The sequence below is a fragment of the Mirounga angustirostris genome, unplaced genomic scaffold (genome assembly GCF_029215605.1).
Source record: "Mirounga angustirostris isolate CCGP_5_RB_7025 unplaced genomic scaffold, mMirAng1.0.hap1 SCAF_17, whole genome shotgun sequence".
Classification (NCBI taxonomy): domain Eukaryota; kingdom Metazoa; phylum Chordata; class Mammalia; order Carnivora; family Phocidae; genus Mirounga; species Mirounga angustirostris.
In genome coordinates, this window is record NW_026991725.1 from 41,367,245 (window position 1) to 41,390,240 (window position 22,996).

A 22,996-nucleotide genomic window follows, 5' to 3' on the forward strand; every position below is an offset into this window, starting at 1 on the left:
GGCTCTCACACTCCCCTCCTCTGCTCTGACCTCAGGGACCGCGCTCTTGTGCCCTGCACGTACCCCACGTGACACCCCCAGGTGGTTTGCACCCGGGGCAGCGACTGCTTCCATCCCAGCAGTACGCTGTGGACATTGTGTCAGGTCACTGTCACACATCCTTCATTCTTTCAATGGCTGTGTTGTGTCTCGAACAGTTAGGTCGTGTCTTTCTTGGGGAGGATTTTTTTTTAATTTGACAGAAACACAGCAAGAGAGGGAACACAAGCAGGGGGAGTGGGAGAGGGAGAAGCAGGCTTCCCACCGGGCAGGGAGCCCGATGCGGGGCCCGATCGCAGGACCCCGGGATCATGACCTGAGCCGAAGGCAGACGTTTAACTGAGTCACCCAGGCGCCCCAGGGGGAGTATTTTAAATTAGGATCGTGGGTCCTTATTTGGATGGTTACCATCAGCTTCAGATACCAGAAGTTGGGCCCGGAGTGTTACTTGTTAGGTTTCCTCAGTGAGCTGTGGAAGCCATGACTGTGACTCGTTTTTTCTCTTTCAGGGCCAGATCAAGGTGGCCAAGAGACGCGTGGTGATGGCGTCGCTCTACCTGGGGACGGGTCCTTTGGAACAGGAACTGGTAAGGTTTGAGGTGGGGTGGTCCCCATGGCAGCAGTGAATTGCCCTGCACCCCCGGCCGCACGGCGCCATAGAGTTGGGGTTGAGCCGCCTTGTCTTGGCCCTCGCCTCACAGCCGCTGCTGGGGGTCGGCCCCGTCAGGAGGGCCAGTGAGGGGTGTGTGGGGGCGGGCGGCGCTCATCCTCGCTCTCACGTCCTCCCCACCCTGCACCGGGGTTCCGAGGCTGCTGTGTCTGCCGGTCTAGGGCTCAGCAAACTACGGCCCGCTGCCTGTTTTTGTATGGTCTGTGGGTTAAGAATGGTTTTTTCGTTTTCAAATGACTGGAAAACAAAAGGAGGAGCATATTGTGATACAGGAAAAGCCTGTGAAATTCAAATTCCTGTGTCCGTAAATAAAGCTCTATTGGAACACAGCCGTGCTTGCTCACGAATGTTGTCTGCATCTGTGCTCTTGCTGCAGCAGCAGAACTGAGTAGTTGTGACAGGGACCCTCTGGCCCCCAAGGCCCCGGGCATTTGCTGCCTGGCCCCTTGCAGAAAAGATTTTCTGACCCTGTATTAGACAAATGAACCGAAGCGCAGGTCGGGCTGGGGTCAGGTGCCAGGTCGGTGGCCTGTCTGTTCCCCCTGGGCTTGGTGTCACACCACACTTGTCGCCTGTCGTGAGATGGGCAGGGTGGGAAGGAGCAGACACCGCCAGTTTGCTCAGGGCGAGCTTCGTGTGGCGTGAGTCCAGCGCATGCTCTGGTGCGCGGGCGCCGTCTCTAGGCTGACTTAACGTGAGTGTGGGCGAGACTCTTGGGATGGCTTTCCACTCTGAGGCTGTGAAGTGGGCCTGAGTGTTTCTTGGGTTCCTCCTTGTCTGGACATCCACAGGTAGGAGCTAAGAAATGCCAGGGATCGGGTGCAGAGAATGGTGGGAAGGGGGGTCAGCAGAAGCACATCTGTCCTCTCCTCTCCCTCCCTGGCAGGGAGGTCTCCCTCTGTCTTCAGGACACGCTTTTCGCTGCAAGCTTGGGAAGCCTGTTTGTTCTTCCGGGAGAAGAATGTCCTGTCCAGCTCATGGAGAGTGGCCAGTGGGCAGGTTGTGTCTTGGATTCATTGGTTCAGCAAATATTTACCGTGTGCTCTCCATGTGTAGGCACTGTTTGCTGTGTGGCTGTGGGGATTGTCTGTTGAAACATGAGAGAGCTCGCGTCTTAGAGAGCCTTTCCAAGAGTGGCAAGGTCCAGACTGCTTGGGTATCATGTCTCTGACCCACAGACCCTCTCTTCCTGAGAGGCCCGGCTGGACGAGGGTGCCACATGGCATCTTCTGGTTACTGTGACTGATCTCAGAAGAAGTCTCATGGTGTTGACTCTTGAGCGCTCATGGTCCATGTGTGTGTTCCAAGAGGATGTGGGGGGGGGGTGGGGGTCGTTACCTGGCAAGTTGATCCTTTTTTTTTTTTTTTAAGTAGGCTCCACACCCAGCATGGAGCTCAGTGTGGGGCTTGAACTCACAACCCTGAGATCAAGACCTGAGCTGACAACCAAGCCGACAACTGACTAAGCCACCCAGGTGCCCCTTAATCCGTTTTTTTAATATATAATCATCTTTTTCAGTCTTATACTTCTGTTCTTTTGGGGTTCTTTCCTTGATAGGTAGATTGCCTGGAAAGCACTCTGGAAAAGTCACTCCAAGCCAAGTTCCCTTCAGACCTCAAGGTGTCCATCCTCTTGGACTTCACACGGGGCTCAAGAGGTGGGTCTGGTGCACTCCCTGCCTCTGACGTTTCCTTTTTCAGAGCCCTTGTTCAGGAGTACGCTCCCCCCCCGCCCCGCCCCCAGCAAAGGCAAGGATGTTTGAAGATAGCCCCCAAACTGCCTGGGTTGTCCATCAGCATTCCTTCTGTAGCAAGTGACTGGAAGCTCAAGAAAAAACAACTTGGGCAAAAAAGAGGCAGTTTTCAACTCCCATGACTGACCTGCTTTGGGTGGGTCATGATCTGGGGGTTTGGCTGGTCACCAGGACCCATCTGCTGACCCTCCCTTTTTTTTTTAAATTTCTGTGGTTTTATTTATTTTTTAAAGATTTTATTTATTTATTTGACAGAGAGATATAGCGACAGAGGGAACACAAGCAGGGGGAGTGGGAGAGGGAGAAGCAGCCTCCCCGCCGAGCAGGGAGCCCGATGTGGGGCTCGATCCCAGGACCTGGATCATGACCTGAACTAAAGGCAGACGCCTAATGACTGAGCCACCCAGGCACCCGTGGCCCTCCTTCCTTTGGGCTGACTTTATTCTCAGACTCCGTGTGGTGGCCTCTGGAAGCCCCAGGCCCATCTGGCCATGACATTCTGTCCATCGGAAGAGAGTCTGCTTCCTGAGGGTCAGACCGAAGCTTCTTGAGTGGCCTGCCATGGGCTGTGCACCGGGGCTCTGCGTGTGCTAACTGGCCCAGTCCAGGCCTGGGTGCCCTCCTGTGGAGCTGGGGTGTGAGTTTAGGGAGGGTAGAGCCATCATTACCCAGAGTAGGAACGCCAAGAGTGGAGTAGGGTGGTACCCCTAGGAGGAGGTGGGGTATGGTTCCCAGGAGAGGAGGGCGAATAGGTGCTGGGTGCTAAAATGGCAGATGTCTGCTGCCCCGACCGCCCCAGTCTTGTTCTGAGACATGTTGGTGTCTAGAGCAGAATTTGGTCTGAGGTCCTCCGGCTCGCCATGGTGCCAGGTGTTCTGGGTGATTTGGATGGGCAACGCAGGCAAATGTGGGCCCATGGTAGGCATTTCCTCCCCGGCAGGCACAGTATCTTTTCTGGTGTGAATCACCGGTCCTTTTTCTTTTGCTCACCCCTGTATTTAGGTAGGAAGAACTCCCGCACAATGCTGCTCCCGCTGTTACAGAGGTTTCCAGAACAGGTCCGCGTCTCTCTCTTCCACACGCCTAACCTCCGTGGGCTTCTCCGGCTCCTGATCCCTGAGCGCTTTAATGAGACGATCGGCCTGCAGCACATTAAAGTGTACCTCTTTGACAACAATGTCATCTTGAGCGGGTGAGTTAGCTGCCTTCCCTCAAGGGCTTCCCCTTAATATCGTCCAGGGTGGAGGTTAGTGGAACACAGAGGAGGAACGTGGTCATACGTTTCTAGTCTAGTTGTCATACTGCCTCACTGTCTTCTGCTGGCTCTGGCTGTGGCCAATGGAAGCCCACCCAGGGTGCTCAGAAGGGAGCCCTGGCTTCTTGAGCACTTCTTGGATGCTAGCCACTCCTCTGTGCCTAGGTGTGCTGTCACAGGTCATCCTCGTGGGGACCCATGTAGTGTTTTCCTCACTTAGTGCACAAGAGACTAGAGAGGACGAATGACTTCCTTAGGCAGAGCCAGGAACATGGAAGAAACAAACCACAGAGCCACCATGACAGTTCGGGTCCTTTTGATTCTGAAACTTGGGCCCTGGTGATGAGCCCCGGGGGGGTAGTTGGCTTTATGAATGTCATTCTTCTCCCAGCTGATTGTTGCCTCAGGGGCGGGACTCTGTGGCTCCCTCCTTTGTGTCACCTCATGCCACTTGTGCCTCGTCTTGTGTGAGTGGCCACGCTCAGGGTCTGCTGCCGCCGTGGGGTCCTGACCCGTGTCTGTTGCTGCCCTGCTCCCGCTTGTTCCTGGGCATTAGCTGTCGCATCCTCTCCAGCCTGAGTCCTCACCCACCTCTTTCCTCCCTGCAGCGCAAACCTGAGCGACTCCTACTTCACCAACCGCCAGGACCGCTACGTGTTCTTGCAGGACTGCCCCGAGATTGCGGACTTCTTCACGGAGCTGGTGGACGCAGTGGGGGACGTGTCCCTGCAGTTGCAGGGGGATGACACAGTGCAGGTGGTGGAGGGGATGGTGCACCCTTACAAAGGTACGGTCCCGGGCTCTGCTGCCCTCCCGAGCTTGTGGGTAGGGGTGAGGGCTGAGGGGCGCGCACCTCTGGGAGCCTTGCTGCGGGCTGGCGAGACTTGGGTGGCAGAGCCTCATTCTGCTTTTGTCTCTGAGGCCAGACAGAGGTGACTCACTGGCCACCAGTCATGCTCTGTGGGTCCAGGGAAGGTGGGAGTGTGGGCTTCGGCCTGGGCCTGGGGGAGGGAGCCAGGGGCCTGCCCTACACTTACAGGAAGTAGCCGGTTGACTGACTGCCCTCCCCAGGGCCACTTCCCCAGTGGGGAGCACCGAGGCTCTGTGGCTCTCAGCTCCACTGAGGTCTGTGGCCTCCTGCCTGGAAAGTGAAATGGGAGAGCCCTCAGCTCTGCTCCCTGGAAACAGGCAAACCCTGGCAGCTAGTGTTCCTGGGGGCATTTGCATTCCTGTGATTCCTGTGGTTTCCTGGTGGCCTTTGGGAAGGCCTGCTGCTGAATTTGCAATGGTGTCAGCAATGTGGGGAGGGGTAGACCTTGACCTTATAAGGAGAAGAGCCCCTGTCCTGGGCGCCAGGGGAGCCCTAGCCCTGGAGCCAGTATGTGATCGGGGTGCCTGCCCTGCCTGCTGCCAGCCTGGACCCTTGGTTATTATTATGATATTTTGAATTTTTATCAATAAAAAATTTGTGGAAATTTGTTTTCTCTCATTATATGAGTGCCTATGTATTTTCCTCAGTTTTGTCCTTTGGCTCGCAAAGCCTGAAATACTTAATATCTGGCCCATGCAGGAAACACTGGCCAACCGCTGGTCTAACTTTACAGGCCAGGCATGAATGTCCGGAGAAGTAGGCCCCACGTTCTGGGAAGGGTGGGTCAACATGCTCGGGGGGCAGGTAGGGGTGCCTGGGCAGGCGCAGGTGTACTCAGGGGATCAGGGCAACTCAGAAGGAGCGAACAGATGCAGGGGACACTCGTGACACTCAGAAGGACAGCCTGAGACATGGTGGGGCCAGTGGCTGCCTCTTCCCCCTGTGGGTGCTGCTGTCAGGGAGGGAGGGTTCGCACAGGCCATCCCTTCTCCTTATTCCGGAGCCCACCCCCAGAGGCCCTCACGTGTGGCCCTGTCCCCAGCTGTGAGTGCGTGAGTGCGTCCTGTCCTGTTCCTCTTTGATTCTGGCTCAGCCTTCCCCGAGGCTTGCTTTGCTCAGCTTCCCAGAGGGCCAGCTCTGGGCAGCGTGGACATTCTCTGTTCTCCCATCATTGTCACTCTGTGAACTTTGCTCTTTGCCTGCTCCCCGCTCACACTGTGCTTTTGGTTTTATCCTCACTTCTCAGGTTGGATGCTGGCTCGTTAGTGTTCAGGGTTGTCGTCTGTTGATAGCATTTATGGTCATTTCTCGTCTGTCAGTGTGTCTGGACAGCTACCTGTCCCCAGTGTCTTGTGTAGACATGCAGGGTCCCAGCCTGCCTGTCCACGTGCTGCACCTTGGGGGCCCCGCTCCCACTGTCCCACCATGGGGCGCTTGCTCAGCCCACAGTTGTGCCCATGCTTTGTGGCTCATGCTCACATGTACCTTTATTGTTAAACCTTCTCGCTGAAGTACACGCTGAACACCACCCATAGGCATGCAGTTCACATGTGTGTGCCTCGTGGGCTGGCTCCTGGAAGCGCCCTCCGGTCCCCTCTCAGGCCCTGAATCCCAAGGTTCCACTCCCTTGATTTCTGTCGCCCTCAAGTAGTCTAGCCTGTTTTTGAACTTTATGGGGGGCGCCTAGCTGGTTCAGTTGGATTCATGGTAGAGCAAGTGACTCTTGATCTTGGGGTCGTGACCCACATTGGGTGTGGAGATGACTTAAAAAAAAATCTTTAAAAAAATGAACTTTTTATAAGTGGAACTGGTAGAGGCCTTTTCCCGTTCCCTGGCACAGGATTTTTGTGGCCTTTCCTTGGATGTTGATATCCACGGAGGAGCCTTGCTTGGAGCCTGGCCAGTGCTCCATTGAAGCATGTCCATAGATGGTCAGTCAGGGCATCTGCACTTGCCTGTCTGTTGCCATGTCCCCGTGCAGGCAAGAGCCAGAGCCTCCACTTTTCCTCCTTCACCCTTCCCTCCCGTGTGTCCCTACAGGTGACCGGGCTGCATACTGCAGGGCGGCCAACAAGAGGGTGATGGATGTGATCAACTCGGCCAGGGCCCGCCAGCAAGTGCTGCATGCCCAGACCTTTCATGGCGACTCCCTCTTGACTCAGGAGGACGCAGCAGCTGCCGGGGACCGGAGGCCAGCCCCCGATACCTGGATTTACCCATTGATCCAGATGAAGCCTTTTGAGATCCAGATTGACGAGATCGTCACGGAGACCCTGTTGACAGAGGCTGAGCGAGGAGCCAAGGTCTATCTCACCACCGGCTACTTCAACCTGACCCAGGCCTACATGGACCTGGTCTTGGGCACTCGGGCCGAGTACCAGATCTTGCTGGCCTCCCCGGAGGTGAACGGCTTCTTTGGAGCCAAGGGGGTGGCGGGGGCCATCCCGGCCGCGTACGTGCACATCGAGCGACAGTTCTTCAGTGAGGTGTGCAGCCTGGGGCAGCAGGAGCGGGTCCAGCTGCAGGAGTACTGGCGGCGGGGCTGGACGTTCCACGCCAAAGGTATGCCGTCAGCGCCGGGCCCTCCTCCCCTCTCGTCCTCCCGGCAGCCATGTGCACGTGCCACCTCCTATCTGAGAGTTTCAGTTGTGCACATTTCTCCCCCTCATGCTCCCAGAACTTAACACGGATGACATGGGTGGCCGTTTCAGGAAGTGCGCACGGAACTTCTCGGGGGGTGGCGGTGGAGAGGCCCATGCCGTCGCCTTCCCTGGTCGGCGGTCTCCCCTGCATCGGCTGGGCCCTTCTCAGGGACAGAGGATGTGTTGGGGATGAATTATTTGGTATTGAACAGTCTGGTTTTTCAGTCTTTCCCTCCCCACTGTGCTTCTTTTTCCTCTTTGTGAATCCTCAGCTTTTTTTCCATTGCTGAGGAAGTCGAGGCCACATCCTTTCCATTCTGAGCCGTGCGGCGCTGCCCATACGTGGGTCATGGTCTGAACTGCATGTGGATTACGATCCCCACAGGCATCAGGGCCTTCCTGGGGCAGCCCACGCGTGCCATAATCCCAGGGTCGCGGTCTGAGACGGCGATAAACGGGTTTAAAACCTTGTGCTGAGCAGAGGGTTATCCCCGCTGCTGCTTGCTATTTTGAGGGCACCTGCCTGTGGGGCGGAGTCACTCCTGATGCTCCAGGGGCCACACAACCGAGCTGCTTAGTCCTGTGGCTGAAGAAAAGTGACCGACGCAGAGAGCCTCTGGCCACGGGTGACATGTGTGGTTTTTCTGGCTTCTCTTTGGTGGTCAGAGGCTGTTTTGCTCCTGGGCTGGTCCTGGAGTCTTGCAGAAGGGCTGATGGAGGAGGGGGTGGTGTTCTCTCAGTCTCTGGTCTCTGCCTGGGAGTCCAGCCTGCAGATGGCCACAGGCTGAGGTCATTTTGGGATCATTGCCTGGGTGGAAGTCTTTTTTTTCTTACATCAGTGGTTTTCACCTGGGGATACGTTAAAAGAGATATTAATGCCCAGACTGCCCTCCTCGGTCTCTTGAATCCAGCTCTCTGGGGACAAATCCAATGCGGTATTTTTTTTCAAACAAAACAAAACAACTCCCCAGGAGTTTCTGAGGCCTTAAGAATCACTGATAGAGCTTCTGGCCTCCTGGGTGGTTCCCACTTCCTGCTGGGAGGCCCACTGCCTGGGCAGGTGGCCTCGTTGGGTGTGGGAAGTGGACTACCTCATTGTGCTGTCGGGCTGAGCCAGGCAGGTGGTCAGATGCCTCAGGGCTGGCAGGGCTAACCAGGGACGAGGTGTGGAAAGTATTTTAGGGTTGGTTTTGTTCCTTATGAGAACAGCGAAGGTGCCTGGGCACGTGGTATTGAAGACTGAGCTGAAAGGTGGGGGAAGCTTTGTTCTTTGGAGGGGACATGTGTCTAGGGAGCAGTGCAGGGGACGCCTAGATAGCGCTCCCTCCTCGTCTGTCCTGGGGCACTTGGGGCCCCCCAGCTCAGCCTGGCCTGATGGTTCTGACTGGGCCGTGGGTTATTTCCCTGAAGTGGGCAGTACTGATAAGTGAGCAGTGACTCCCCCCCCCCCCCCCCCCCCCCATTTACTGTTGAAACAGAAACACCCAACCGGCTCTTCCAGTGTGGCTCACCTGTTCCCGGACAGGCATGCTTCTGCCCCGCCCCAGGTGGGGCCTTGCACTTTGGGAGCACTGGATTAGTGGGGAAGGCCAGGAATCCCAGGGCACGTGTGCGTGCGTGTGTGTGTATGAATGAGAGTGTGTGTGAGAGAGAGGGAATGGGGGATGTGGTACATGAGCAGGGAGGCCAGGAGTCAGAGGTCAGAGGTCGGTCAGTGCTGAAGTCAGAGGCCAGGGTCCTTTCCTGTGATTGAGATCGATAGTTGGGGGGTCCTTAAGTCGGCCCCCTTTTCTGGTTCATTCCTGGATGCTCATTTTCCCCAAAGCAGCCTAGGAGAGGAGCAGGCAGCCCAGGTAGTGGCTGGGGTGGGTGGTTGGGTTTACTGGCTGTCTACTCTCTGCAAGGCCTGTGCTGGGTACAGGTGGTGGGTCGGTTTATTCCTGCTGAGGGCTGAGCACCCACTACCCTGAGCCTTACCCACACTCCTGCAGGACAGGCCTGGCTCATCTCGGCTCCCAGTGCTCCCATAAGCCCTTGGTGAGGAGAGTGAGCCGGGGTCCCATGTTCGCAGCGTCCACATCCTTGTGGCTCTAACAGCTCCCCCCCCCCCCCGCCCCAGTCAGTCAGGGAGGGACTCGGTGTTGAACCTGATGGTGGCCCCATGGGGTGAAGTGATGCAGGAACACTTTGCGTGGGCCCTGCCCGCGGGCAGCCAGCACTCTTGGCAGGAGGCATCCTCCTCATGGAAGTGACCACACCGGGCAGCAAGTGCCAGTGGATAGCAGCTCAGCCTGATGGCAGGAGGTTCCAAGGACTAGGGTGTATCCTTCAGTCCTTCCCGGCTCATCAAGGATGGGGGCATATGAAGCGGTGGTTCAGATGCCTCGTTGGAAGGACCTTGTGGGAGGTGACTTCTGTGGAGGCAGTGATTCTTCTGTTTGGTGGGCTCCTGAGTAGAGGCACGTCTCACTGGTGTGCTTTGCTGATGCCTTAGCCGACTTGAGTATTTGTCATTTTAATGTTGCTTTGAAGTACCAGAGAAACCTTCCACTATTTAAAGGCATTTACTGTACTCGAGAGACTTTTGCAACGTGGTCTGTTAAGTTTTCTCTGGGTTTTTGCAAAGGCCACCTATTCAGAAAGCTGAGGGAGGGGAGCCCCTTGTACTTGCGGTGGGCTGGAGAGGCCATCAGACTAGGATTCTTGAAGCCTAGTTTTCAGCCCAAATTTACCTTTGGCAAACGTGGAGGGACCTGGTCCAACCTCTGTGTGACACGGGGTGATGGCATTGGTTCGCCCTCAGGAGAGTACGGTGACCTGACATGCATTCTGTCGGGGTTTCTAGTGGCCAAGAGGGAGGTGGCCCTGGGGGTCGTGGGGTGGGCGCTGGAACACACAGGGCCCAGAGGCTCATGGGCCGTAAGTGGGCTGCTGGTGGATGGGCCTGGGGCGGGGGGGGTGGGTCCTGCATCTCTTGGGGAGGAGAGGTGTCCTTGTCACCTGTGATTTTGTTGCTGCCCCCGTCCCGTGGGTCCCTGAAGGACACTGCTGAAGCTGGAGGTCTTAGCTGCATCTTCTTGACCTCTGGAGGGGCGGCTGGGGAGCGGGCTGGCTGGAGGTCCGTGTTAGACACGAGGCTGCCAGCAGCCCCTCAGGTTCGTGCCTGGGCCATTTCCTGTGGCCTGGCCCTCACTCCTTTCCCCATAGGCGGGGTGCACTGAGGCTCTGTGAGCTGGAAGCACCTGGAATGCTGCGGGACGGTCACCTGAGTTGGCGCTGGGTGTCTGTATTTTTTTTTTTTCCATCTGTGCTTTCATTTGTTTTGCATTTGGTGCCGAGCACAGCAGTTCACAGCTCGTGTAGTTACAGTTAGCCTTTTAAGTGAAGATGTATACTTATTTTATGTATTTATTTTTTAAAGACTTAGTTTTTTTTTTTTTTTTAAGATTTTATTTATTTATTTGATAGACACAGCCAGAGAGGGAACACAAGCAGGGGGAGTGGGAGGGGGAGAAGCAGGCTTCCCGCGGAGCAGGGAGCCCGATGCGGGACTCGATCCAGGGACTCCAGGATCATGACCTGAGCCGAAGGCAGTCGCTTAACCAACTGAGCCACCCAGGCGCCCAAGACTTAATTTCTTTAGAGCGGTTTGGGGTCAGAACAAAATTGAGGGGAAGGTATAGAGATTTCTCACACACCGCGCCCTCTCACGCCCGGGCTCCCCACTGTCAGCATCCAGCAGCGGAGAGTACGCTCGTAACTGATGAACCGGCATTGACACACTGTCATCCCCCAGAGTCCACACTTTCTATCTGGGGTCATCCTGGTGGTGTGCATTCATGGGCTCACGCGGGTGAGGACATATATCTGTCATCACAGTGTCACACAGGCTTTCACTGCCCTGAACATCCTCTGTGCTTCGTGTCTGTCCCTGACTCTGACAGTCCCATATTGTCACCTTTCCCAGAATGTCATACAGTTGGACTCACACCGTCTGTTGCCGTTTCACACTGGCTGTTTTACTAGTAATGGGTGTTTAAGGTTCTTTTTTTTTTTTTTTTTAAAGATTTTATTTATTAGAGAGAGAGAGTGAGGGGAGGAGCAGAGGGGGAGAGGGAGGGACAAGCAGATTCAGGCAGATTCCCCGATGCAGGCTCGATCCCATGACCCCAAGATCATTACCTGATCCGAAAGCAAGAGTCGGCGGGTTAGCTGAGCCACCCAGGCGCCCGCGTTTAAGGTCCTTAAACCTTACGGCTTTTCATGGCTGGATAGCTCTTTCCTTTTAGTGCGTATAGCATTCCCTTGTCTGGATGGACTACAGTTTGTTTATTCATCCATCCACCTACTGAAGGACATCTCGGTGGCTTACAGGGATTTGCCTTTTAAACCTGGTCCTGGTGGACAGCGGGGTCTGGGGCCAGGTGCACAATGGCTGTCAGTGGTTGTAAGCACTGTATCTGTCACGTGCCAATGAACTAATCTCTCTAGGTCTTGGGGAGGCAGCAGCCCCAGAGGAGCCTGAGTGGGGATGACGGATGTGTCTTTTGGGCCTGGTTCTCACGTCTCCTGCTCCCTGGAGAGGAGTGGGCCTGAGCTGTGCCCGGTGCTGTCGCGGGACTTCTGGCTGGGGAGGCACACAGCCCCTGGGGCAGGGGCCACGTCCACGCTGGGGGACGTCTCAGGGGAGGATCAGAAAATGAGCTTTGAGGTGTTGCCTTGGATCTCATCTGGTGCAGTACCCTAGCACTAACAGCCCAATGTGTGTGGCCAGGGCGGGGCAGGCCATTGGATTAAGAGATTTCTGGCTCCTGCTGACAGAGGAATCTGTTAATGATTGTGAGAATTGTCACTATTTTTACTGCTTTCCCGACAGGCGGCTTGGCATAGTGCCCAAAGGTGAGCTTGCAGTGCGAGCTGGGGCAGCTCCATCCTGTGTGTCCGGGGCACACGTGCCTCCCCCGGGCGCCGACAGGTGTGCGCTGGGGCGGGGCCACACCCGCACCGACCGCTCTGCTGGGGAGGGGCAGGCCCGGCCTCCCGGCCTCGGGAAGTGGCCCGGAGTGTAACAGGCAAGTGCTTAGCCCTCTGAGGTCGGGACTGTGGTGTCTCCTCTCCCCTTGTATTTTTGTAGGGGTCTGAGAATCCTCTGAAATTTGTCGCGGAATATTGTGGCAAAGGTGAAGGAGGGGGCATAAGTTGACATTTTTCTTGGAGAGAGCCTCAGGGAAGTTCTCCCACCAGAAATAGTCGTGAGCTCCTGATTTAGAAGTCAGTTTTTTGTACTTAATTTCATCATCGTGTGTTGGAAGATCACCGTTAGCCTCATTTATTTTGTTCAAACAAGTATTTGTGTAGGGTCTGCCGTGTGCCAGGCAGCATTCAGGGTGTTGGGAACCTGTCACTGGGGACCAGACAAAGCCCCTGCCCTCCCCAGGCGTCTGTTTCGTTTAACAGGAAGCAGATACAAACAGATTCATCTGTTCAAATATAAGGTCAGGTAGGGAAATGGGTTATGTAGAAGACCAGAGCAGAAGGAGGAATCCGGGCCGATGGGAGTCTGTTAGATTGGGGGGCGGGGGAGGGTGGTTGGGAAGGCCTCTCTGCGGAGGGGACACTTGCTGAGCACAGACCCTGGCTGGAGGGTCCAGGTGGAGGGCCCAGGAGTGTGAGGCCCCGAGACCATGCTAGGCATGAGGAGGAGTGAGGGGGCAGGTCTGGAGGGAGTGAGGCCTGAAGGCGGCCGGGCCATGGGAAAAGCTCAGAGGACTGGTGAGGGAGCTCTGTGGGAGCCCTTGGGCCATCTGGTTTACCCTGCATCGAGGTGCTGGGACCGTGTGGAGGAGGGACCGTAGGCGCGGGCAGAGCACAAGCAGCAGACGGGGCAGGCAGTGAGGGTTCTCGTTGTGGAGCTGGGAGCCCGCAGAAGTCTTGGGACTCAGTTCAGTCATCTGTGTATCCCCAGCACGCTCCCTCTGGGGCTGAGGACTGCCCATGGCCAGTCCCCTCCCGTGCTGTCGCTCCTGCTGCGGAGTCTCTCCCAGTCTGGTGGGTCCTAGATTGGTAGAGGTGTTGGGCACAAAGGTCAGGCCCTGGGCTTGATAACAGGCTTATGGCCCTGCTGGGAAGTGCGAGAGCCCCCGCCCTGCCCCTCACCCTCCCACTGTGCTCAGGCTCCCAGTGAGGGATGCACCCTCTTGAGTCCCTCCCTGAATGAAAGTTTCCTGGCTGTCCTCCCAGCCTAGCCCAGCAGCAGAAACGTCCCACCTTTGGAGAGCTTGCACCCTGAAGGGCTGGCTGTTCATGGGGCGGTGTGTCGAGCTCCTGGGGCACAGCACCACGTGGCCTCAACATCAGTGATCTTTATGTCCTTTTGGATGGAGAAAGATCACAGTCCACATGGGTCTACAGGGGAAGCAGTGGGGCGGTTGCGGGCCTCACCAAGGCGGCCAGTAGGTTCAAAATGCGTGCTGCCCATCACTCGCACATGCTCTCCCGAGGCCAGCCTGGGCCAGAGACAAAAGCCGAAAGAAGACAGGTGTCTGTTGTGCCTTCCCAGTGGGGTGATTGTGGCGGGTGAGGGCTGAGAAGCTCTTGTCTCACGAAATGTAGAGCCCAGGTAACCTCTGTGCAGCACTTGGACGTGTATCAGTGAGAGAAAGCTTTCCTTCGGGGCTGGGGTGCAGTGGTGCGAAGACCTGCTTGCGTGGGCCGGGCCTGGGCCAACTGCCTCTCATGGCTGGCCCCTAGGTTGCCTTGTGAGGAAGAGATCTACATTTAGGCAGATTTCAGAAATAAAAAATACGCCTAAGACCCCGTCTTTTCAGTCTTGCCCAGCAGGCCCTGTGGTCCAGGAGCCTTGGATGGACACACCGAGGGTGGCATGATTCACATCAGCTTTAGCCTACATCAGCCACGTGGGTATCGGGCCCCCCTGCTGTGTGTGCGCTCTGTCCCTGTCTGAGCGGACTCTGGAGAGCCGGCTGGACGAGGAGCACTGAGCGTCCCCGGTGCTTTTGAGTCTTTCAGATTGTGACATCACAAGAGTTGGAACAGCAGTGGCCGGTGGAAAGCTCTGAGGCTGGAGGAGGTCTGCCCCTGGCCCTGGCCCCGGCCCCAAGCCTCAGGCTCTGTGCAGAGGCGGGGTGGGAGAGGCTGAGCCTAGCAAAGGAGGAGAGCCAGCACTGCAGCAGTCAAGGCTCAGCCATTCTGCCCAGACCTCCCCGGGCATGTGGAACAGTGCCAGGGGCCAGCCGGCACACCCCCGTGGTCTCTTGACAGGAGATAAGGTGAGCCCCACGATTGCCTACACGGCAGTGGCCCCGTGGGGTGGTACAGTTGTCTGAACGACACACACAGGCAGGCAGGCAGGCAGGCGGCTTTGATGTGGCCCCGTGTGGGGGTGAGGGTCGAGCACATTACAGGAAGAGACAGCAGAGCATCGTCATCTCTTACCCAAGGTATTCTTGGAAATGCTCTTGCTCTGAGTGAGAATTAGGAAATGGCCTTCTATTTTAGGCTCCTTGGTGTGTATTACATGTTGTTGATTTGCTCATGATGGTCATGTGTGCCTGTGGGCCCTTTGAAAGGGTCATGTTGGCAAAGGGGAGAGCAGCGGTGGTGGGAGGGCATGAGGAGGCTGGCTCTGATCAGGGGAGCCTTGCATGGAGCCGGGCCCAACTTCAGCACCGGACAACAGGCTGAGTTTTCTGGGCTGAGCGTTTTTGGTGCTAGTGAGGGTGTAGCGTGGAGGAAAGGACCGAGGTCAGACCCAAGTCTGGGCTCCCCTGGGAGAAAGGAAGTCTGGGGCAGCAGATGTCCTGGGAAGGTCAGGTTTTGGGAGTAGTCTCTTTAGGAGAAGTAGTTGTGACGGCCTCCCAAGCAAGCAGGCCTTGGGACTTGGGGGAGGGGACAGTGGGGGGGACCAGGTGCACAGCAGACCCAGCTGCCTGTTGTCTGTTTCGAGGGACAGGTTAGGATTCTGAGACAATCCGCAGCCTTCACGACACACATGTCAGCATGCTGGGGGATGAGGCAGGACCCCGTCCCCCTACCCCATGTCCTGCTTTTTGTCTGGCTGTGCTGTCAGCCAGCTCATTTCCTAGCAGAAAAGGGGAAGTGGTGTTCTCTATCCCAGTGGGATAGAAACTTACAGAACCTCTTAGGTTCTCTTCTCCACTGGCCTCTAGTGGACTTCAGGTGTCTGGCTTGGATGGCCCTGAATCCCTAGCAGGGACTAGGGACTCAGGGACGGTGTCCTTTTGGGTGTGGTGTGTCAGCAGCCCGAAACGGAGAATTGTGTGTCCCTGGGTGGGAAGAGATGCAGAATGGAGTAACCTGTACTTACCAAGAGCCTTTGTATCCCCTGCCCCCGTGGAACAGCCCCATGCCCACGGACTTGGGTAGGAGGATTGCTCTTCCCTAGGCTGTCTTCTTAGCACAGTGGGGGTGTCTTTCCCGAGACGCAGGTATGGACTTTGTCCCCTCGGTGCTTGTGGCAGGACCATGGAGCCTCTGGCCAGGGTGGGCTCCCCGTTCCAATGGCCGGGATGTAGCCAAGGCAGTTCAGAGAGCGGGTATCAGAGGCCCTGAGATCTCTGGGAGGGGCTGTGGTTAGCATGGGGTGGTGAGAGCAGAACCTGAGCACAGGCCTCCCGGGGCTTCCTGAAGGACCTACCTCTCGCTGTGCTTGGGCAAGAGAGGAGGCAGCGTCCTCCCAGGAACGCGGGCCGCCCCAGGTCCCTGCCCTCCATGCAGCGCCTGACCACTTGTTCCCAGCAGGGCTGCTTTTCTCTTAGGTTGAACGAAGCGTGGAGAGGCTCTTGGCTGATGCTGTGCTCATTTCCTGTCTGCACGTTTCCTTTTCCCTGCAGGCCTCTGGCTGTACCTGGCAGGGAGCAGCCTGCCCTGTCTCACGTTGATTGGCTCTCCTAATTTTGGGTACAGGTCGGTTCACCGGGACCTGGAGGCCCAGATCGCCATAGTGACGGAGAGCCGGGCCCTGCAGCAGCAGCTTCACCAGGTTGGTCGGGACGATGGGATTTCCCGGGCAGAGTGGGGGGTAGCTGGGTGCTCAGCCCTGCCTGAGTCGCTGCGTCCCCTGAGAACGGTCCCTGCTGTCATCTTGAGTGTGAGAAAGAACCCGAGTCCTCACAAGTCTGCTGGTGGCCGGAAGGCCGGTCCCAAGAGAAGCCTGCCACAGGTCCGCCCTTAGAAGCTACGTGCCCTCCTGCCCCCCTTCCGCTGAGCCGCTCCTGCCCCATGGCCCCAAGAGCTCCCTCCGGTGTGGGCAAGAGCACTGTTCACTCACCCGGACACCCCAGCCTCTAGCAAGAATGCAGGTCAGCCGTAGCGGGTGTGTGGGGGAGGAGCCAGGCTCACTCAGGCTCCGGGACCACCAGCAGGACCTCCACGGGCCGGCCAGGAAGGCAGAACGGGCACTCAGGGCGCCAGCCGCCTCTCTGAGTAGAGACAGAAGAGGCAGGCCTCAGGAAGCAGCCCAAGCGCCCGTGCACAGGGGCTTCGTGGAGAGGGGAGTAATTTCAAGGGCATGGGCAGCCCCGTCCTCCGTCTCTGAGCCGTAGAGTCCGTGTGCACCTGTCACCTGGATTCTGTCTCACTCCACATTGTCTCCCTGCGGGGCGCTCTGGCTGGGGAATGGGCACACTGGGAATGGCGCGGAGGGCCTGCGGGTGTGCGGAGTCTGGAGGTGGGCGATGTGCGGGCGGGCAGAAACTCTTGGCTGCCTTGGCCCCTTACCCCTGGCCAGGGGACGGTGATCGGCAAGGCAGGTCCCTTTTTCCTTGGGGAGTTCCAGTGTCTTGGAGTTTCTTGTCCTCATGCTCACAGTTGTAATAGGGCTTCTGTCCTTCTGTCCTGTCCATGAGGGGGAGAAGCAAGTGTTCTCCTGAGCATGGGAGCTGGGGGCTCAGGAAACCTAACCCACTCTGGCTGGCTCAGCCTGTGGGGTGCACTGGACATCGGGCGCAGGTGGCCAGTCCAGGACCCACCTGCTCCCCTTGGAAGATACAGGTTGGGCCCGTGTTCCCAGCCACTTGGAAGTGAGGAGAGCAGCCCTTTCTCGAGCTGGGCTTGGAGAGCCTGAGCCCCGTACTGCCGGCTGGCTAACGGCCCAGAGAAGCAGGGGGAGAACCCCATTTCCTCACTGGGGCAGGGATGCAGGGTGGTTCCCCAAGGGTCAGCAGCTATGTCGGCCGTCCTTCTGTGGTGGAATATTTTGTTTTCTGTCTAGAGAAAAACAGAGTTGCTGAGAATTCGTTAGTGCTTTTGTGGGACTGCGTGTGTGGTGGCCTGTGGGAGAGTGCGAGCCCCGTGCCGTGCACGTGAGAGTGGGGCGGTGCTGTGCGCTCCTGTCTGTGACCTTTACGGCAGAGCCTTTCCATGGAGGGGGCCAGCTTCCCTCCTGAGTCACAGGAACACAGATAACCTGCTGCTGTGGGCCAGACCTCAGAAGCCTCGGCTGTTGACTTTGTGGAGCTTGTATTCTCCAGTGTTTGGGAATGACTGTTGCGAAACTGTGGGAGCCTTTGTTGCTGGACAAGGACACGGTAACTGCCTTGTCCCTGGGACCTGCCTTCTGCCGTCTGGGAATCCTGTCGGCGGCCCAGTGGGGCTGTGGTGCCGGGAAGGCCTTCACGACGAGGGGCCAGAGGAAGTGGCAGTGGTTGTGCTCTGGGTGGCCAGTGCGGAATCTGAGCCGCTCAGCAGGTTTCTTGCTACCGTGAGGCTTCCAGAAAATGAGGAAGCCTCCCAGCTGAGGCTCCAGTCGGAGTCACTGGTGCGAGAGGGGCAGGGCCGCACCCCAGTGGGGTCTGCTGGACTTCTGGACCAGTTGCAGAGACGCCTCGGTCTGTGAGCCCCTGCCCTGGGGCAGTAGAGTTGTGGGTGTGAACCAGGCCTCAGGCCGGGACCAGTTCCCCAGAGATCTGGGTTGATTTGTGGGGGCAAGTCCCCCAGGCCTGTGCCCAGGGTCCTGGTACTGGCCCCTCTCCCCGACCTCCTGAGTGAGGGGATTGAACCCACATCCTGGATCTGGTGAGAAGCTGGGCCGGTTGTGGTCAGGAACTGTTTTCCCAAATGACATATTTGGGATATTTTCCTTTTCTTCCCAAACCTGAATCCCAGGGGCTTTAGGTTGTGGGAGGGTGGCAGTTCACGCCCCTGCAGCTCTTCCTTTCTTCCGAGGCACACTGATTTCTGTGCTTTTGAAATGCAGAAACACGTTTCTAGATAATTCCACCTATATACTTAGATGCTGGGACTGCAGCCCCCCACTCCTGCCAGGTGGCCCTACAGTGCCTGGTCCTGGGACTGCCCGGCCACACAACCTCCCCACAGCCCAGAAAGTCCCTAGAACCCCGGCCACCCGTGTCCCTGCTCCCTGTCTTCTCGGGAAGATACAGGGAAGGGCCCTATTTGTATCGCACTGGGAATGGAGAGATATTTTTATCAGAATCCGAAGCCCCTCCCTTCACTTAGTACGCACTATAAAAACTGAAAGCTTCCTGGTTTTGTTCAGAGAACACGGTTTACCACTTGTGACCCGAGAAAGACTCCCTCGAACAGCATTGTAACTTTGATCAGCTGACTTCCTTCTCCAGCCCTGTTGTGGGGTCTGTGAGGAACCTTAAGTGTTTCTGGTAATTTAATTGAAATCTTGGCTGAGTATTTGTTTGAAAGCATAAAGCTGGAGCTGGGTCTGTGGAGAATTCTGCAGGCTCGCCCCCCGGGCCCCAGGCGCCTCCTCCGTCAGGCACGTCCAGCCAGGGCCCGGGGCCCTCGCCTCTGGCAGCCAAGAGCCCGCTCGGCTTGGAAGTGCTGCATGGACCCTGGCTCCGAGAGAGTGGAGAGGGCATGAGCCTGAAAACCATGCAGAGAAAGTCGGGGTCCTGGGTCTGCCTGGACGGGAAAGCTGTGGACACTTCCCGCTGAGTCCTCTGTCCCCCGTTCTTGCTGGGTCATCCCTGCCCCCAGGGAAGAGCCCATTCACTCCCCGGGTGGGTCCAGCAGCATCATCCCAGTGCTCCCTCTGGCGCTCCTGGGCTCACAGCGGGCCCTGTTTTCAAGGCCATTCTGTCGGGTCCTCATGATGGTGCGGGCTAGTCGGTATTTTCCAGACCAAGGGATGCAAGATCGAGAGTGATCGCCCTCTCAGCCCCGAGTGGTGGGAACCAATAGGATCACTTCCTGACCACTTCGTCAAATACCTTACTAATTAGGAAACACGGGACTTGGAGGGTGTATTGTTTAAGAAAGTGTTTTCTCTCAAAGATTCTGAGTACAGTTTAAGAGAAGGCTTATACAAGTGTTTTCAAACCCATTTTTAAGTATAAAATAAACGTGCATTGTAAAAATTCAGAAAAATTGGAAGACACCTGCCTCTGCTTTCAGCGATGTCCCTGAAGTCACTCCAAGGATTCCCTCTCGTTCTCGGTGTGTGGAAAGGCGTGACCGGTCTTTTTAATGAAATTAGGATTATATTCTCTGTGTCGTCTTCTAGAACACTATCAGCGTGTGGTGCGTGCTGGTTCGTCACACGGGTTTATTATCTTTAATTAGTTGTGGACATTTAGGTGGTTTCCATTTTTCCCTATCATAAATGTCGCTGTGACAGATGGCCGCACACAGAGATCTGGAGTGCATGGCTTTTTTCTTGGGATAAATTCCTGCAAGGGGCGCTTCTTAAGGCTTTGATACCTGTTGCCAAGTTGCTCTCTGGGAAGATGCCATGACCCCGTCTCCGGCAGCAGAGCACATGGCCTCTGTCGGCTCAGGATCACTGCAAGACAGAAGAGCTTTTTGCCAACTTGAGAAAAGAGAAACCTCCCATTTCAAGAACGTCTCTTTAAGTTGCACAGCCTTATTTAGTGAGGGTGATTGTGTGCTTTTTTTCTGCCAGCTCTACTTCACTCCACGTCATCTACTCCACACACATGTTGGTCTTAAAAGGGTAGAGACGCGGGCTTCTTAGCTTCCTCGCTAGGGCAGGTTTGACAGGGTGGCTCGCAGGCCGCCTCCCCTGCCTGGCGCCCCAGCACCCCTGCGCCCCAGCGCCCGAGCCGGCTCCACATGGGACGTCGGGGCCGACGGGCCGTGTCACTCAGTGCTGTGGGGGACCCTAATGCCTGTTTGTTCTTCTCCCTCAGGAGCAGGAGCAGCTCTACCTGCGCTCAGGTGTGGTGTCGTCCGCTACCTTTGAGCAGCCGAGTCGGCAGGTGAAGCTGTGGGTGAAGATGGTGACTCCGCTGATTAAGAACTTCTTCTGAGGACGACAGGTGCTGTCTTGCGAGGCCACGTGTGGGGCCGGGGCTTCTGTCTCAGGGGAGGGGGTTCCCACGACCTCTGTCCCGCGGGTCACCATGGTTGTCACCAAAGTTTTCCAGGCCTGGAGCTAGATTGGGTGGCCCTGTCACCTCACGCCAGCACTGCGGCCCGGGCTGGCATCACTGAGCGGGCGGCCAGGGCGGTGGGAGCAGGAGGGACGCTCGGTGACAGGATATGCTCTGCCCATGTGGGAGGAGCCTGCCACTAGGGATGGAGGCTTCCGCTTAGCGCCCGGAGCCACCGGCTGTGGCCCACAGTGGGATGCGAGCAAGGCTGACCCAGGCTGCTGCTTGGCTGTGCGGCTGCCGGTAGAGGAGGGGCCTCTCCGAGTGACCCTGCCCGCCCCCCGGATGGCCCCAGAGGGGACCCGTCTCCCAGCTCTGGGTGGGGATGTTGGGCAGCCAGCCCAGGTGCGGGGAAGGGGTGCACACGGTTGCACAGCGGGGGCTCCCTTGGGTGCTGGTGCCGGGCTTCTTTCATTAAAACAAAAACATATTTAATTTCATCATTTAGTTTTTCCTCCATATTTTCATTACTTATTTTATTATTTTATTCCAATAATGTACAAATTTAGAAAGAAATGGTAGAGATCCGACACCGAGCAGCTAGTTCCTGCCTCTCTTGCCTCCCGAGCAGCCACTTTTGACTCTCCTGTTTCTTCTGACATTTGCATACTGGTCTGTATTTCTAGATAATATGCGTATATTGCCACCCCCCCAAATATAAAGTCTCCTAAAAAACCCCACCCCAAACCTTGTACCAGTATTACCCCTGACTGAAACATGAGCAAGAATACCTTAGTGTCATCAAATACCCCGAACGTGCTCACAGTTTCAGTTCGCCTTATATTTTTTATTTTGTTAAAATTTTTCTGTGTGTTTGACTTGAGGTTCCGGGTAAGGTCCAGACCTTGTATGATATGGGGATGTGTCACCTAAGTCTCTTTTCATCTGTGGGTTTCCCTCATTTTTTTTTCTTTGCAAATTTTTTAAGAATGAACCTCATTTTTGTTGCATCTGCCTAAAACATGGTTTGTGTCATCTCACAGCAGGGCATCTTCAAAACACGTAGCATGTAGATTTGTCGCAGGCCAGGGTGCCCCCCTCCCCCCGCCACTGCCCTGTGTCTCCAGGAGCAGATTTCAAAACCTTGCTGCCCAATCTCTACATCTCCAGGTGCTTGAACCTTCACAGAGAAAGACCTTCCTGAGAGAAGGCCTTCGGGCCCCAGGGTATGGCAGCTCCTCCTTTGTCAGGGCGGGTTGCTTCCCACCCTGCACCTTGCCCCGGAAGCCGCTTCACGTGGCTCCCTCCCGAGGACTGGCGGCTGCCGATGGTCCCCTTCGTGGGCTCTGGAAGGCGTGATTGGCCTCGTCCGCACAGCCTGGCTGTGTGCATGGGGCGCTCCAGTGCTGGGAGCCTCGGCGAAGGCTGAGAGCGAGTGCGGCCCCTCCCCGCCAGGGCCGGCAGATCTGCAGGCTTTAGTGGGTAGGAAGCGGGTGGAGTGGTGGCCGTGGCTACACTGCTCTGGGGCAGCAGCACGTCCGTTAACACTGTTTGCCTTCAAACTAGTTATTAAATTGTCCTGTGGGACAATTAGACTAGAGAAGCCAAAAGAATGTGCCAGGGCACTGGGTTTCTGTTTGGAGAGAGGCTTTTGGTAAACAGCGTTCACATTCCTGCAGATTCTGTGGGACCAGAGTCAACATTGTGCCACGGCCCGGCTTGAGCAATCGGGGCCTGTGTCCTCCATGCTCAGCTGCTCCCTTTGTCTCTGCTAACCACCTCAGGCCGGCCCCCCAGGAGGTGCTCCCTTTGTCTCTGCTAACCACCTCAGGCCGGCCCCCCAGGAGGTGCTCCCTTTGTCTCTGCTAACCACCTCAGGCTGGCCCGGCCCTCCCGCCGGGTGCCCCCCAGCCCTCCGGCCCCCCAGGAGGTGCTCCCTTTGTCTCTGCTAACCACCTCAGGCCGGCCCAGCCCTCCCATTGGGTGTTCCCCCCCTCCGGCCCCCCAGGAGGTGCTCCCTTTGTCTCTGCTAACCACCTCAGGCCGGCCCCCCAGGAGGTGCTCCCTTTGTCTCTGCTAACCACCTCAGGCTGGCCCGGCCCTCCCGCCGGGTGCCCCCCAGCCCTCCGGCCCCCCAGGAGGTGCTCCCTTTGTCTCTGCTAACCACCTCAGGCCGGCCCAGCCCTCCCATTGGGTGTTCCCCCCCTCCGGCCCCCCAGGAGGTGCTCCCTTTGTCTCTGCTAACCACCTCAGGCTGGCCCGGCCCTCCCGCCGGGTGCCCCCCAGCCCTCCGGCCCCCCAGGAGGTGCTCCCTTTGTCTCTGCTAACCACCTCAGGCCGGCCCGGCCCTCCCGCCAGGTGTCCCACCCCCCCCACAGCCGTCCGGCCCCCCAGGAGATGCTCCCTTTGTCTCTGC

At 57.0% G+C, this 22,996-nt stretch overlaps 1 protein-coding gene across 3 annotated transcripts in view; it reads left to right on the top strand.

Annotated features, from left to right (window-relative positions):
* Positions 1-22,996, top strand: part of PGS1 (phosphatidylglycerophosphate synthase 1) — a 38,173-nt gene that overhangs the window by 12,455 nt on the left and 2,722 nt on the right. For 2 of the 3 annotated variants that reach the window (XR_010408469.1, XM_045890165.3), the window contains exons 3-9: positions 549-626; positions 2,268-2,367; positions 3,466-3,655; positions 4,327-4,505; positions 6,630-7,151; positions 16,105-16,253; positions 20,398-20,526. Coding sequence is in view for 2 of the 3 variants with exons in the window: in XM_045890165.3 (XP_045746121.3) it covers positions 549-626; positions 2,268-2,367; positions 3,466-3,655; positions 4,327-4,505; positions 6,630-7,151; positions 16,105-16,253; positions 20,398-20,517 (1,338 nt within the window). In the remaining variant the exon portion in view is untranslated. Of the gene's footprint in view, positions 1-548; positions 627-2,267; positions 2,368-3,465; positions 3,656-4,326; positions 4,506-6,629; positions 7,152-16,104; positions 16,254-20,397; positions 20,527-21,149; positions 21,591-22,996 lie in introns of those variants that run through there. The other variant, XM_064582501.1, reaches the window with a different exon arrangement.